General features: G+C 47.8%; 1 protein-coding gene across 3 annotated transcripts in view; it reads right to left on the minus strand.

Annotated features, from left to right (window-relative positions):
• Afap1 (actin filament associated protein 1) overlaps nt 1–16,887 on the minus strand; it is a 112,024-nt gene that overhangs the window by 62,244 nt on the left and 32,893 nt on the right. For all 3 annotated transcript variants that reach the window (XM_048414934.3, XM_085691977.2, XM_087909092.1), the window contains exons 2-3: nt 8,656–8,787; nt 8,214–8,308 (exon numbers count right to left, since the gene is read on the minus strand). In XM_048414934.3, the coding sequence (XP_048270891.1) occupies nt 8,214–8,308; nt 8,656–8,785 (225 nt within the window). In that variant the 5' untranslated portion in view covers nt 8,786–8,787. The remainder of the gene's footprint in view (nt 1–8,213; nt 8,309–8,655; nt 8,788–16,887) is intronic.

Here is a 16,887-nt window from a genome sequence, read left to right on the forward strand (position 1 = left end):
TAGAATGGCTGCTGAAGGCAATCCAGTATCTCCTCTACAGAGAAGTTCAAGGTCACCAGGACCTGCACCATTTTTCCTCCTCACGTCCATCCCCCAGCCTCACCCTGGCTGGTCACAGAACACTCAGCTTCTACCAGTACCTGAAGGGAGTCCCACCTTCAGGTGGGCACATTTCACCTACTACTGGCACACAGTCAAACCATCAGAAGCCTGCCCCCAAATCCATCTGGGCTTACTCAAACTTGCCCTCTCCAGCTGAGACAGGGTCTGTGTATTCCTCCTCACCCTCATAATGCCTGCCAGACACTCCATGGCTGAGTGCCCCCACAGACAGCACCAAACACAGAGGAACTGTGTGCCCATTCCGAGTGCTCCTCTCAGGTTGGTCAATGAGGCGAAAGCAGTGTGGGTCCTGAAACACTTCCCGTCTGCCACTCTGGAGGCAGTGTCTGTTCTTTACTTAAACCATCCCATCAGAATTCCCTACAAGCTCTGGTTGTTCCACTATCCGCACCACAACTTTAGACCATCGAAAAGCTAGGAGTTCCTTAGCCTTAGCCCAAACCAGATCCTACCAGCCTGTAAGATGCACCCCCAGATCCTCTCTTCCTCAACTTTCCCAACCACTAATTCATGCCAGCCCCTTCTCTGCACATCCATGGGACCCTGCTGACTCTTGCTCTTGTTGGTCCTTCTACCAAGAAGATAAACGGAAAGAGGTCTGGTGGACCAGGGCCCATGCTCCCTGCCTGGCAATGCACTCCAGCCTGGCTGTTCCCAGGTCCCAGCGATCAGTCTGGACGGGAGCCCTGCAGGAATGCTACTGAGTAGCCTCACACTCTGCAGACGCAGAGAGCAAGGCCCAGAATCTAAAGCATGCTGCTCACAATCAGACTTGCTCCTGCCCTAGTTGGGTTTTCAGACACCCTGGCATCTGTTAAAGACCTTTTCTAACATTCCCCCCTCCTCTGTGCATAGCTGATTCACACTATCTATGTTCTGTGAATAATCAGGAAGTGGCAAGCTCCCTCCAGCTCGGACACCACTCCACTGACATCATGGGCTTTGTTTTTATTCTTAGGCAAACCCTCCAGAATGTGACTCCATCACTTTCCACTAACTCTTAGTCCAAAAAATCCTTTGTGAGTGACTAATGGCTGCTGCACGCCCACCCTACACCTCCTCCCGCAGCTGGGGAGAGGACTGATTCCCAGTTCGGCTAGCAGAATACTATTACCCAGCCACTTAGGCCTGTTCCCTGCAGAAACACCTCCAATCCCCTCCTACCTCTACCTTGCTCCCTGGGTGGTCACCATCCTGCCATCTACCTACAAGCTAAAGAACCACCTTTGTAGGCAGCTATCACTCACTGGAGGGGATTACTTCAGAGCTGTCCCAGGGCCCATGCTGGCTCACCCAAAATCTTCCTGTCCTCCCTAGGGGACTGATCTAAGAAGAGTCCTGAGATGCTGTGTTTGGCATTGGGTGAAGCTAGACATTCAGCCTGGAATCCTGCAGCTGCTTTGTGCATGAGAAGGCAGGGACTCCACCTTCCTCTGAGTGTGGTGAAACCAACTGCTCACACCCCGGACTGTCTCAAAGAGCTGAGACAAACTGATGTTGGTGTCAGACCTCCCTCCAAGGAGTGTGAGTAGGAAGGAGGTGAGAAAGGCTTGAGTGTACTGGGTGGAGTTTGTGAACAGATGCAGTCAAGCCATTGAGGTCACAGCCGTCAGAGACACACTTTAGACCTCATGGTCCCACCTCTAGAAACGCAACAGGGAGATTCTATAGGCCAGTGAGAAAAAAACGAACTTAAAAAGTTCAACAAACGTTTCTGAAGAATTCTGGCCAGTAAGATGGCCCAGCAGGTACACACATTTGGAAGGTGTCTTGGTTTGCTTCCTGTTGCATGATAAACCCCATCGCCAAAAGCAGCTTAGGAAGAACAGAGCCTACTTCATTTGACAGCCTACAGTTCACCATGAAGAGAGAACAGGGCAGGAACCTGGAGACAGGAACTGATGCAGAGGCCATGGAAGAAGGCTAATTACTGGCTTGTTCCTCATGGCTTGCTCAGTTTGCTTTCTTATACTTCCCAGGGCCACCTGCCCAGGGGTGGCACCATCTGCAGAGGGTTGGAAATCTTCAACATCAATCAAGAAAAAGGCTTACAAGCTTGCCTACAATCTGATCTTATGGAGGCATTTCTCAATTGAGGTTCCCTTTCCCAGATGACCACAACTTATGTCAAGTTAACCAAAATAAATAAATAAATAAATAAATAAATAAATAACAAAACAAAACAACAACAAAAACCCTAACCAGTACACAGTGCAAGCCTCAAAAGCCAAGTATGATGCCGGAACCCCCAGAGGAAGAAGAGGACTTGCCCTCTGTGGCACATATACCATGTTCACACACAAACATTAATAATAAAGTATCTTTTCAGAAGGAACGATGCTCAGACGCACTTCCACACAACACAGTGTGGCCAGGAGTCACTGAGTTGACAAACCCCATCAGCACTGATGAGTGGAAGAATAGGGTGGCTCTGACCTCTCTCTAGGTTTCTTGAGTGTTTCTCATTAAGAAACACAAAGGCAGGTGGCTGCTCACCTAAAGTGCTAGCACAAAGTTGCCTTTCTTACATGTGTCTGCATAGCTTACATTTTAAATATAAAACTTAGCATGTTTTGGCTATGTTTTTTCTGTCTTTTTTTAAAATAAAATTTTTATTTGTTTATTTTATATCCTGGCTACAGTTTCCCCTCCCTCCTGTCCTCCCAGTGCCTTCCCCCCCAGTACCACTCTGTTCCCCTCCGCTCTGTTTAGGAAAGGGCAGGTCTCCCATGGATATCAACAAAACATGGCATACTGAGTTGCAGTAAGACTAAGCACCTCCCCAAGTATTAAAACTGGGCAAGGTGACCTAGTATGAGGAGTAGGGTCCCGAAAGCCAATGAAAGAGTCATAGATAGTACTTATTTCCACTGTTAGGAGTCCAAATTATTTCATTTTCAATTATGTGTGTGTGAACATACATGTACCTTTGTGTGTCACGAATGTCAGTGCCTGCAGAGGGCAGAAGAGAGCATGGAACCCTGGCGCTAGAATTACTGGTAGATGTGAGCCCCCCAGCATTCACCAACCTGATGTTGAGCAGAGAAGGGTTGGAGAGGGAGGGACAGAACCATCACACTCAGGCTGCCACGACAATAATGGACTGAACCTCTGAACTGTACATAAGCCCCAATTAAATGTTTCCCTTTACAAGAGTTGTTATGGTCATGGTGTCTCTACACAGCAACAGAAACCCTAAAACACAAGCCTATGGGGGACATTCTCATCCAGATCACAGAACCCTGCTGACCCAGCGGTGCTGTGAGGAGCAGAAGCAGAAACAGATCATCACAGAACTGGCAGGCAGCAGCCAGCAGCAGCACACGTGGGGAATCCATTTCCAGAGAAGCGCCTGCCCACCCAAACCTCTCAGCACTCGCAGCAAACCAAGTACAGCTAGTTCAAGAGCTGCACACCTCCGTGAGAAATGAATCCAAGAGCTGTCCAGAAAGCCCAGCTCGTCACGGAGCTGGCTCTATTACACTTATGCCTGCTTTGGTTTACTGTAGTCTCCCTGATGTGAGGCATTGGAATGCATTCCAACTTTGCTGCACATTACATGTGTGCTCACCGGGCTTGAGAAGTCCCCACCCTCACATGGCAAGCTCAGGAGCACACCCAAGAACTCCCAGGAGCACTTGCACTGGCTGCTAAAGCATATCCAGTCGGCAGAAGTCTGCAGTTCACACAGCCCGCCCACCGTGGGCTGCAGGCATGTTTACTTGGAGGCAATTTGAGAACAAACGGACATTCCCTTGGCTTCTGAGAGCAGCATCTATGTTACAAAGCTGACCCTTGGCTGGCATTAGGAAGCAAGTAATAAATAAAGGAAAGGAAGAAGCTGGGTGTGGTGGCACATACTTTTGATCCCAGCACTGGAGATGCAGAGACAGGCAGGTTTCTGAGAGGTTTTTTGTTTGTTTGTTTGTTTGTTTCTCAAGATAGTGTTTCTCTGTAGCTTTGGAGCCTGTCCTGGAACTCGCTCTTGTAGACCAGGCTGGCCTCGAACTCACAGAGATCCGCCTGCCTCTGCCTCCTGAGTACTGGGATTAAAGGCGTGCGCCACCACCTCCCAGCTTCAGATTTATGTGAGTTTGAGGCCAGCCTAGTCTACATTGTGAGTTCTAGGATAGCCAGGGATACACAGTGAGAGCCTGTCTGAAAAGGAAGGGAGGAAGGGAGGGAGGAAGGGAGTAAGAGAAGAAAGGAGGGAGAGAGGGAAGCTGGGAGAGAAGGAGGGAGGGAGAGGGGAAGGAAAGAAGAAAACATAAGCTATATGCCATCTTCAAATGCTTTAATTTTAATTTACTTGAAAAACGGCAAGAGATAGTAACTGCAGAAAGCTGGCATATTAGGATGTCCCAAAGGGTCAGAATTCTTATTTAAATAGTCTTAAGTAGTAATGAACTTCGTTTCTGCTGTTGTGGTAAAATATCCTACTAGAGAACAACATGGAGAAGAATGGGTTTTCGTTCAACTTTAATCCCAGGTTCCAGTCCATCACTGGGGAAGTTGGAGTTACCTGGCTGCTGCTTCTTTATGAGCATTACAACCATACATAGATTCTTCATCAAATTATCACTCGATTGGCCCCTGCTTCTTTCTGAAACAGCCAGAGCCTCCACTGCCCACCTAACTCTCACCCCCTGCCATACACCCACAAGAAAGGCCCAATCAGCTCTGAGCATCCAATGGCTTTCCAGCTGAAAATTCCAGTCTTCCAGATTATTCCCTCAAAACAACATGGTTATTTTATCACAGCAACAGGTACTGATAGCAACAGGCAGAAGGCGGTATCCAACGTTGTTACACGCCACAACGGGCAGAAGGTGTATCCAACGTTACACGCCACAACAGGCAGAAGGCAGTATTCAACACTACACGCCACAAAAAAAGCAAAAACCAGGACACTACAGCAGTTTGAAAACATGGGAAATGATTCTAATGATATAACTCACACGCTATGCTGGGGTTTATGTCCCCCCCCCACACTCAATGATCAGGACACATAAGCCAGAGAAACCCTTTCCCCACTACAACAGAAAGCAAACGAGGACAGACACCATGTTTCTCCTGATAAACTCACAGCTCCTGCCCATCAGCCTGCCAAGCACTGTGGCTGCCTCTGGGCATTACCCACCCAAATCCCAGCACCTAGCCACTTACACGTACCACACGATTCTGGGTGCATCTGGCTCACTCTTGGGTTTGTGCCTTCATCTGGCACAAACGGTCTCCTCTACCCCATACGGTCTCCTTCCCATTGCATCCTTACCTCACCAGAGGCAAACTCTCCACAAAGTCAGTCTGTCAAGATTAGTGAGCCTGGCCAAAAGCTATCCCAAAGGCAAACTGAACTGAGTTTACTGACAGACAAACTCAGTTTTGACTAAGCACCCTAAGAAAGGCATGTTGGAGTGTGTCTGTGAGCCCAGCATTGGGAAGCAGAGGCAGGAGGATTACAAATTCCAGTCCAGCCTGTTATAGACAGTGAATCCCAAGTCATCCTGGGCTACAGACAGGGACCTATCTCCCACTATCTTTCAAAAACCCTCATAAAAATGTCCTAGAGTATCTTAGTCAAACGTTGAACTGTCATGGTCGACACAGACATCATCCAGTTCTTTCTGCAAAATGACCAGACTGATGGCCACACAATGCTAAACGCTCATGGTCGGCAGACTTCTCTCTAAAGTATGCACCAAACTGTCACTGAGAGAACTGGATTGGTGGGAAGTCCACAGAAATGCCATGGCTCAAAGTGCTGACCCATTACTGAGAACACTTCTTCTGAAACTGGCACCCAAAGGACTCTGTCCCTCCAGGAGGCCCACAGGACATGCAGGCCACATCAGAGCTGGACACTGCCCAGGAGGAGCCGTGCAGCCCCTGAAGCCTTCACCATCCTCCTGCCTGTGTCTAGATGCACACTCCTCCCCCGCAATCCTAAAATGCTCCCCAAGACACAACGTGTGACGACAGAATAGAAGGCACGGCACGTGGGCCTGCCACAGAGTGCCACAGGCTCAAGACAAATCTAAAGCAGAACATTTAAGCCAGAAAACAGTGGACCACGGATTTCCATCCAGCTTGCAATTTGGAGAAACAAATTACCAGTATAAAATACTAATGTTGTTGAATGAGATACTTTTGGAATATGAGTTCATGCAGCTAAAAATAATAAATAATATAATAATAATAATAATAATAATAATAGGAAGAAGAAGAAGAAGAAGAAGAAGAAGAAGAAGAAGAAGAAGAAGAAGAAGAAAAAGAAGTAGTAGTAGTAGTAGTAGTAGTAATGGAAAGTTTCTACAATAGGAAAGAAAAAGAAAGCAATAATTAAAATAAGTTTACGGCCCAACAAGACGGCTCTGTAGGTGAAGACAATGCCCTCAAGCCTGATGACCTGAGTTAGCTTCCACATCCTGGAAGGAGGAAACTGAATCCTGCAAGTTGCCCTCTGACCTCCACACCTTCCCCATGGCACATGAACGTGCTATTCGGGGAACAGGCTGGCAGGCTCCTCCCACCTGTGGCCCAGGCCGGGAAAACAATTTCTGCTTTTCCTGCTTATCAAGTAACCTGAATAAGTCACATATCCTCAAAAACCTTCTCCAAAAAATTGGTAGCCACAGCCCTCACATGCCATAGAGCAGTGGCTCTCAACCTTCCTCATGCTGTGACCCTTTAAGGTACTTCCTCACGTTGGAGTGACCCCCAACCATAAAATTATTTTCATTGCTACTTCATAACTGCAATTTTGATACTGTTACGAATCATAATGCAAAATGTCTGTGTTTTCCATTGGTCTTAGGCAATGTGAAACCCCTGTGAAAGGTCGTCCCTTTGGGGGTTGAACAACCCACAGGTTGAGAACCACTGCTCTAAAGTGCTTTGAGAGTTTTAAGAAGCCTCACCAAGAGAGATTACATGAAATAACATCTATCACCTCGTCTTTGGTTACCACATTCTTCCGCCTTAGCTGTCTATAGCCAATCAAAAGCATTGTGTGCAAAGTTCTGTAAATAATCACTAAGGTTTAAATCCCTTTTACTAGAGTACATGGTTATAATTACTGTTTATTAGTAGTATTCGTTATTGCTGTTAACATCTCACTCTATCCAATCATAAGTTGAGCTTTTCAGATGTCTGTATAAACAGAAGAAAGTAAAGCCAGAGAAAGGCACAGTGCTGTGCAAGGGGCACCATGGGCAAGGGTCATAGCATGAGGAACAAACTCGGCCATGGAGACAGACAGGACATGATCCTGCATCTTCTGGTTCAGACCCAGCCAGAAAAAAAATACTTGACCTAGCCGGGCAGTGGTGGTGCACACCTTTAATTCCAGCACTCAGGTGGCAGGGGCGGGCAAATCTCTGTGAGTTTGAGGCCAGCCTGGTCTACAGGGTTCCAGGACAGTCAGAAAAACACAAATAAACTCTGTCTCAACCTCTACACACCCCACAAAACATATGATAATCCCACACCTGACACAGCAAATGTAGAAAGAAGCAAACAAGTGATCACTTTGCCATCATTTGCTTGAAAGTCAAATTCCCCTGATTAAGCAAGCTGCAGAATATAAAGATACAGAAGGAGCTGAAGGAAGATGGCAATGGCATATGAGGACATCCCCAGTTTGGAAAAAAAAATATAGCAAAAAAGAGAGTCTAAACCCATTTGAAATACATAAACTCAACTGATTGTACATTTCTGAAATGTGCACATTTTTCTTTCTTGGGGGAAAAGGCAAGATTTCACCGTGGGACACAGCAATGAGTGTCAGAGGTCACACAGAAAGAAGGTGGAGTCCTCGGGCTCTCCAGACCTGATTCTGCCTGCTGCGTCTTCTGATTCCCCTTCATCTGTCTTAACAGATCTCTAAGAACCTGTGTTTCCAGGGTTCTACATAGAAACATGAGCTCCTTGTCAAATCAGCAGCTACAGGACCCTGGGAACACACTCCCAAGAGCACCTCAGGCACAGAAAAGCCTTTCACCTTCTGGCTTCCATCACGGGTCTGACGGGTACATGAGCAGCCCAGGCCTCAGGGGGCAGTGTGGACGGTGGGTAAGATGTCAACTCACCAGCCATGGCTGAGGGATCTCAGGCAGAGGCATCTGGGGAGGTGCTGGCAGGCTGTTGGCCTCTGCCTTCTGAGCATGGTCTTTCACTTCAAAGCCTGTAGGGATTAACCAAAACCACAGATGCGGGTGAGGAGAACAGCAGCAGCAGCCTTTCCTGAGCCCTCTAGAGAAAGGCTCAAACATTTATTCTCTCTGATCCTTTACAGTAATCCTGCAAGGGGGCATCATGGTTCTCCACTTACCCCTGAAGGGGCTGCCTGAGACCAGGCCAGACAGAGAGGAAGGGGAGGGAGAGGTGCTGCAGGAAGACTTCATGAAGTGGATAGTGTCAGAGGATATACAGGAAGAGAACAAATGAATACACTTTAGAAACACGGAGGAATTAACAAGGGTTCAGAAGCCTAGGACTGGACCAAGGACACCAGCGGCCTGCAAGACTCACCTTTGGATGATGACTGTATTCGCAGCAGGATGTTGGTGAGCACGGCCTTTTTCTCTCTGACAGTTGATGTGAGGTACTCATGGTCCAGCAGCTCCAGAAAGAGACGAAGTTCAACTATTAATTCTTCCATTGCTGGAAAGAAAGGAGAGAGGAGGAAGGGGCTCATTAGGCTGAGGGTTTGCAGGTGTCATCCAGAGTGTGCGCTTCTCCTCATGTCTCTGGTTCAGTCTGATCACCAGATGAAGCATTCTAGCATGAGACGTGAGCTTGCTAAGCCAGGCCCGCTGCACACCCATGACCCTCCCTCCCACACACTCATGGCTCCTTCACCATCACTTCGAGGCAGCAAAGCTCAACTGGAGAAGAGCCAGAGCCAAAGTCAACAGAAGGAGCAGCCCCAGAGTAGACATTATTCCATGTCAGTGCCTGATGCTGAATTTCAGTGCACAGAAAGAGACCAGAGTTCAAAATGTCAGTTTTCAAGTAGCCATCAGCACACAGGTTACAACATGTAGCCCCAACTTGCTCCACTGAGCTGCTTCCATCACCAGGACGACAGGGATGCTATACAGACTACAGCAAGGATATTAGGTGTCAGGGCAGCAAAAGTTCAAGTTTGGGTGGTGAAGCACCCCCCCCATACGCCGAGTCCTTCCAGCTAAAATGCTGGCAGGCATTGACATTTTGCACAAGACAGGAATGCAGGGTTGTATCAGCAACTCCTAACTGATTATGTGAGCTCTAGGGCATTCCAAAACCCTTTGCAGGATTGGCAGGCCCACAGGAGTTTCACAACTGTAAGACCCTATCTTCCTGCTGCTACAATGATGGGGCAAATAAACACAAGGGTGAAACTACATGCATACACACGTCAAGCACTGGCACGCAGCCTCGAGCACTGGCACGAAGCTTCAAGTGCTAGCACCTAGCTCAAGGACTGGAACCTAGCCTCAAGCACTGGCACTAAGCTCCAAAATGCTGGCACCTAGCCTCAAGCACCAGGCATCTAGCCTCCTTAGTGGCATGGTGCTCTTCACAGCTGGTGATGGGCACTCTTAAAACATCCTTGACACTACTCAGGTAGTAAAACACACTCCTTGTATCAAGTCTCAACCCCTGAGACTGGCCCGTTCCCCTGCTGTGGCTCGGGAAGCCCTCCCGCAGATGGCAGCATGCTGTTCTGGAGAAGAAGCTACAGAGCCTGGAGCCACCTGTGTCACCTGACTTGAATGAATAATGGGCCAGCTACAGCTATTCATTCACACTTTCTTTTCTTCTCAGCCACTAGCTGGAGCCTCCTGGGTGCTAGGCAGGCACTGAGCCACCCCCAGGCCTGCCCAGCCAACCCTCTCTCACAACACGCCTCTCACAAACAAGCTAACTGCACTCATCACTTCTAAGGAATCGGGTGATAGTTGTTTTTTGGTTTTTTTTTCCAATGACCTTTTTGAGGTTCCATTAGGAATTTTGGAGTCTGTGTTGGCCACCGTGAATGCGACAACCCCCAAGACTGTTTTTCTAACGAGGTTGGAGTGACTCTGAGAAACAGAGCATTTGAGTACCGCACAATGTCACCTGTCCACAGTGAAAGACCTGCACAGCTCGGGTACCGCACAGCAAGTGTGGGCGACAGACAACCTGAAAGGCAGTAACCTGGCATTGTCTCCTGTGGTCCAGAGCCAGATAGCATCAGAAACTCCAGTCACCAAGTTTACAGTCAAAGAGAGCCTTCACCATTTTCTGTCAAGGTCACCGACACTCCCCCCACCCCCACTTCCTGGCTATCTAGTCAATCGAGGGTACTTCCATTATTAAGATGTCTTCCCCTCAGTCTGAATTTAGATGAGAATCCAGCTGTCTTCCACTGAGCCCGATGTCAAACACATCAGCAAACTGAGTGAGCAATGATTTTTTTCTACTTGCCTTGTTCTGGTAAATGAAGATAATTTTCCTAACCCTATCTACTATGTGTTAATATGTGATGCTGAGTAGTGTCTAATGAATTAACAAATATCTTTAAACTGCTAGCTATGGACCAGTGACCTGCTGAGACCCAGCTCAATCTATGCTTACCTCTAGAAACCTAAAGCACCGTCCACACAGAAAGCACTGCAGGAACGGCACAGGACAGCCACTGACAGCCCTTAGGGAAAAGGCAAACTGTGCCTACTCAAGTCACTGTGAGGACCCTTGGCATCTGGTTCAGTTCACAGTAAATACTGGATATGTCTGGGTTGTCTATAAGACACCAGGGCATAGGGGGCACAGTACTTTATAGGGACAACAGGTCTCACAACAAAGGGAGACTGGGCTGAAAGAGTCGGGGGTCACAGCTGAAGCAAGGTCCCACTCTGACCTGGAGAAGCTGTCTGTGCACAGCAGTGAGAAGGGTGGACGATTGAGGTAACTCCTGGGCAAACACTGAGAAAGCCCCTCTCAGAACACAGATGCTAAACATCTGCACACCTGACCACATGGCCTGCCTGGCTCATTAGGAAAGGCAACGGTTCTGGGAGGCCAGGGAGATGAGGGTGCCCATGCTTGCTGGGGCCACCTGCTGCAGTCCTGAGACAGCACGGCCTCACCATCTAGAGGTGGGAGGCGAGTCCTGGCCAAAGCCACTCAGGTCCAAATAGGAGCCCAACCAAGGGTTACAGCAGGCACACTGAGAGGAGCCCTTCCAATCCTCCTTCCATACCTTGATACTGAATTCTGCTCTCTGAATAAGAGACAATAACTCTTCCGAGATAGCAAAGAACCCTGTCGCCACAACACAGAAGGTATAGTGCCACAGTCACACCCCTCAAGACCAACCCTCCCGCTAAGCTTTGCTCAGCACTGTACAAATCATTCTCCAAGACGGGGTCTATTGGTAAGATGTGCAGCTTGCCAGTCCTAGCTCACTTTTTGTTGTTGTGAGAAACACCATGACCAAAAGCATGGGGAGGAAAGGGTTTATTTTATCTTATGCCTTTCAGTCCATCACCAAGGGAAACCAAGACAAGAACTGAAGAGAGACCAAGGAGGAACACTGCTTACAGGCTCGCGCTCTCTCTCTCTCTCTCTCTCTCTTTCTCTCTCTCTCTCTCTGGCTTACTCAGCTACTTTTCTTATACAGCCCAGGTTCACTTGCCAAGGGATGGAAACCCCCACCTTGCGTACATAGCCCTACATAGGAATGGCACCTTCCATGGTGGGCTGGGCCCTCCCACCTCAATTAGCAATTAAGGAAATGCATCATAGACACAGTCAAGGGCCAATCGGATCTGAGCAATAGTTCTTCAGTTGAGAGTGCTTCCCTATGAGGACTGAAAGCCTTGCTCAAGGCTGCAGTCCACTCTTCCTGTTGGACCCTGGCCCGAGGACTGCACACACTAACAGTGGTCTCCTAAGACCTGAGCATTTTTCAAGTTCTTTCCTCAAGGGTCCCTCGTGATCTTATCATTTCCAAAACAGGTGGCAGAGATAAGAATAAAAGCAGCAGGTGACTGGCCTGTGGCACAGGCTGAGGAGCTCTGCACAGTGAGACACTTTGTCAGACACCCTAGTCCTGAAACCCAGAGCGCTATGCTGGATGGAATGGCAGTCACTGAACACAGACCGGGGCCAAGGACATAAGAACTGCCAACCTCCCCACAAAAATTCCCCCCAAAATACCCTCATTCCAGTCTACTTGACACTGTACCAAGGGGCTCACATTCTGTCTCTTCCCCCAGGCAGAGGAGATGTGAGCCAGGAGCTCTCTTTGCAGGAATGTCTAGCATAATGGCTGACTGGTACCTGCTCTGTGTGCTAAGTCAATTCACTAGTGAATTTCTAGTCTTCTTGACAGGCAGGGTCCCTGAGATGTGTCTTAAAGAGAAAATTGCAGAGGGAAAAATATGCTGTCCCTGAATAGCAACTGTGGCTTCTGTGAAATCTTTAGAACTGAAGAGAAGCGTGGCAGGAGGCCAACTGGGACACGGCCTTTCTCTTGGGCAGTTCACACCTGGCAGGGCCCCTTCTGCTGAAGCACATTCTCAGGGTGTGCTGAAGGGACCCAGCTCTCCAGTCGCAGGGAAGGGAAGCAGCCACCACCCGAGTGTGGCCATGCATATTTTCCCTTATAGGGTTACAGTTCAGACTCCTCCAACAGCTTCTTCCAAACATTTCCCCCAGGCCTCGGCATAATCTAAGGAGGCTGCTTACAGGTTGGCCTCGAGCTCCAAGAAGTAGCGGTCGAGCTTTAAGTTTCCCTTGGCTGGAAGGCAGCATCTGATGATCTTCAATAATTGAGATAGCATCCATCTGAATGCCTGAGTGACTGTGGACGAGAGTCACTAACCCTCTTTCCTTTCCGCTAGCTAATTTGTAATGTCGGAATCTAAAGAGTCAGCTGCCCAGCCATGCTGGCTGGGAGGGTCCCAGAGGCTGCTGGGAAGATCCTCAGTCCAGACACTGTTGGGAACAGAACCTGAAGCTCTCCTTAGCTCTTGTGTGAACAGAACCATGACAATTTGCTCAGCTCCGGGTAGATGCTGCAAGAATCTTGGCACTATCATCCATGTTGGAAGAAAGTCTATTTGCAGGAGCATGGTTATGGTTCTGGGCATCGTCCTTGGCGGACGAGCAAGTTAGATCCAGGTCAGACGAAGTTCCCAAGGACTGGTGTGAAAATCCCCAGAACCCAGCCTTTCCAGGAAGTCTTATGATTCTTAAGAGAAGTTCTAAGAGAAAATACCCTTACACTGGTTTGTAGAACACTAAGACAGCCAGAATCTAGATGTGATTTCTGCTCGCTATAGTGCAAGTCAGCTCACAGCAGCACAGGGGAGGACTTTCTGATTCATATGAAGAGGCACACGGAGCTCACAGTCACTCAGGGGAACACAGACACGACATGGGAGGCATGGTATCCCCACCCCACTTACATCTGTCCAGTTTAATCCACTTCAGTTTAATTAACTAGTTGTCAAACACTATGCTCATAAGGTTGTATTCAAAATTTAAGACCAACCAGATGCAGCCCTGGGTATCCACGCTCCCACAGTCCAGAGCCATGCACAACACAGGGAACCATAGCACCAGGTACAGAAGTGGCAAAGGGTTTAGAAAAAGTGGTCTTGATTTCTCTCCATCTTGAAAAGATAAGTCCAGAATGAGCACTGAGGCTGAGCAGTGCTGGTGAAAGGTTAGAACGTGAATAGGCACAGCCAGATGAGGGGCGAGATAACTTCTGATAGTGACCTAGGGACAGAACGGGGTGCTATGCTTTTCTTTTCCATTTGCATGTGTGTGCAGGCTTGCATGTATGCGGGCACACATGTCTGGGCACAGGTACATGTGTGGTTTATGGAGATTGATGTTCATTCTCATCCTCGATCTCTCTTCAGACTTATTCATGGAGATAGGGTCTATTAATCAGATCAGGATCTTACCTTACAGCTCGTCTCTCTAGCCATTTACTCTGAGCACCCGTTCTCTGTCTTCCCAGGCTAGAATGAAAGATGGCTGCCACATACATCCAGACTTTACGTGGGTTCTGGGGATCCAAACTCAGGTCCTCATGTCTGTGGGGCAAGTGCTCTAACCACTGAGCAATCTCCACAGCATGGGAAGGGCATATTTATGCTCTATTCGTTGTAAGAAAATGTGACCATTACAGAACTAGAAGCTCACTGCAGAGGTGTCTGGGTACCAAGGGCATGGTGGATGGTATACAATCCCATACACTCAAGTGAAGAAACAGGCAGACATCTCTCTCTCTCTCTCACACACACACACACACACACACACACACACACACACACAGAGAGAGAGAGAGAGAGAGAGAGAGAGAGAGAGAGAGAGAGAGAATTGTGACTACTATGAAAAAGCACATGGGCCAGAATGTCTTATGGCTAGCACTGTTATAGTTGGATTTATTGTTATACTACTTGTTCCCATGCAATTAAAAAAAGTTATTAATTTCAGGAAAACTTTAATTTAATGGAAAAACTTTGAATTTCCAAAAACAAAGTTATGACCATAAGAATTAAGTTGTTCACCATAAAGTGTTTACACTATGGGTCACCTAAGTGCACCAAGGGCTTCAAATCAAATCACTCAGATCAGTCAAGGATCCCTGGTAGCCTCTCTCCCACAGCCTAAGTAAGCTCAGGTCCCATCTACTCTTGCATGGTTCCAGTAACAGCAAAGAAGGAACATAACAGAGCAGGTAGTGGACCGAGACAAGACGGGGAGGGCATCGGTTACAACCTCATGAGCAGAGTCCCTAAGAGATGAGTCAGGAAACAGGCACTGTGAACCACAGCACGCAGGGAATCCAGATCTCCTCTAGTGAACCCTGTCAGCCCCACAACCTCTCACATCTGCGCACCACTTCAGCAAAGACTAAAGAAGGAAATATAAAACACCTAGGAGAAAGCATTTACAATTTTACAGTAGCCTCAGACTTCCAAGAACACCAAAAGTATCAAAATATATTTAAAAAACAAAATTTTTGAAAAAAAAGTATTTTCTGTTTTTCAAATGAGAGACCACATAGAAGAGACGTGCCTGACAAAGTGTTTCCGCCACTACACGGAACACCAAGAACCTACAAAGGCATACAGCCCAGCAATGAGCAGGCCAAGAAGTAGGACATTTTTCCATTAAAGCTGCAAAGGGCGCCTGAGTGTGTAGGAAGGTGCTGCAATCCCTCATAGCAAATGCACAAACCAAACCACCGTGGTATCCCTACAGTTACCAGTCAACTAAAGTTTAAATGACAGAAACACATTCCCCAGGGGGAAGGGACAGGGAATCCTACTCCACTCCTAACCCTCAGAGGACAGTGTGACAGCATCCTAAAGTTAAAGATGCCCCCACTTGTGTCCAGGAACCCATGCCCAGGGACTTACACAAGACACATTACTGCACACATCCACACAAGAATGTTGGCAACTTTATCCAAAACAGCCAAAAACCAAGTCCAACCTAAAGGACCATTAACAAGGCCTCGTTAAACTGTATTCAGTCCCTCAGCAATAAAACGAAATAAAGTGCACGCATAAAACCCAGGTAAATAAACCAGGCGGTGACGCACTTCTTTAATCCCAGCATTTGGGAGGCAGAGACAGGTGGATCTCTGTGAGTTTGAGGTCAGCCTGGCCTATAATATGAGTTCAAGGATAGCCAAGGTTACAGAGAAACCCTGACTCAAAAAATCCCCACAAAATACATACATACATCTACATACATACATACATACATATGTACATACATAAAACCCAGTTAAATCTCTCAAAAGAGCTAAGTGAAGGGAACACCCACCCATAAAATGAAATCCCAGTAAACACAGTCCCAGACTCAGCCATTGCACCTGGCCACACAGCCAATCAGGGCTTCCCGAGACCTGGGTGTAGGAGGTTAGCCAGGTGATTCCAGAGCTGATGATGAGTTCTGAACTCACAGACTGAGGCTCTGTGAGCAGCAGGGATCTGGAGAAACCCAACAGGCCAAGGTAACTGGGTTAAACAGGAAACACTGTCCTATCTGGTAATATGAGATCTGCATAAATATAATTTTAAGAAAAGACTACTGGCTGGCAGCAATAAATGGATTAGGAGCAGGGATGGGGAGCTTAGTTAGCTTCCCATAGGAGGAAGGCTGGCTCTGCTGCAGGTACCAGAGGAACAAGGGCCCCTACTCACTGCCACTCAGGGCATGGCTCTTGGAAATGGGGTTCTTCCAAGCAGAGGGAGTGAGAAAACACACACTCAAACACAAGGAAAGCATGGAGCCAAATAAGAGGAGTAAGTGGACTTTCTCATCTTGTGGGTGAGGAAAATGAGATTTAAGAGAGGCAAATAGCTCGCACAGATCGAAAGAACAGAAACCATCAGGTCATACCAGTCTGTCTTCATCCAAAGATTCCAAGATCCTGATGAAATGCAGCTGGCCATGTAGGGCAAGTGGTCAGGAATGCACAAAGCATTGGCCCATGGGGTACAAAATTTGGAGAGAGGCATGACTGCCTAGCTTGGGCATGGTGCATGGTACAGAGGTCAGGTGCTAGGGAATTACATCCTTTGTGGTTCTCTCGAATCCCATTGACAAGCTTCCTTCACAGTAACAAGGCTTCTAAGTCACAGGGACAACCAGGAGGTGTGTCCTATGCAAGACGCTATGGTTGTAACTAAGCAGACACAATCGCCTAGGGATGAAAGCCATGTTCAAGGGCACAAGGCTCAACACAATACATCAAGATTA

The sequence above is a fragment of the Myodes glareolus genome, chromosome 8 (genome assembly GCF_982192425.1).
Source record: "Myodes glareolus chromosome 8, mMyoGla1.1, whole genome shotgun sequence".
Lineage (NCBI taxonomy): Eukaryota > Metazoa > Chordata > Mammalia > Rodentia > Cricetidae > Myodes > Myodes glareolus.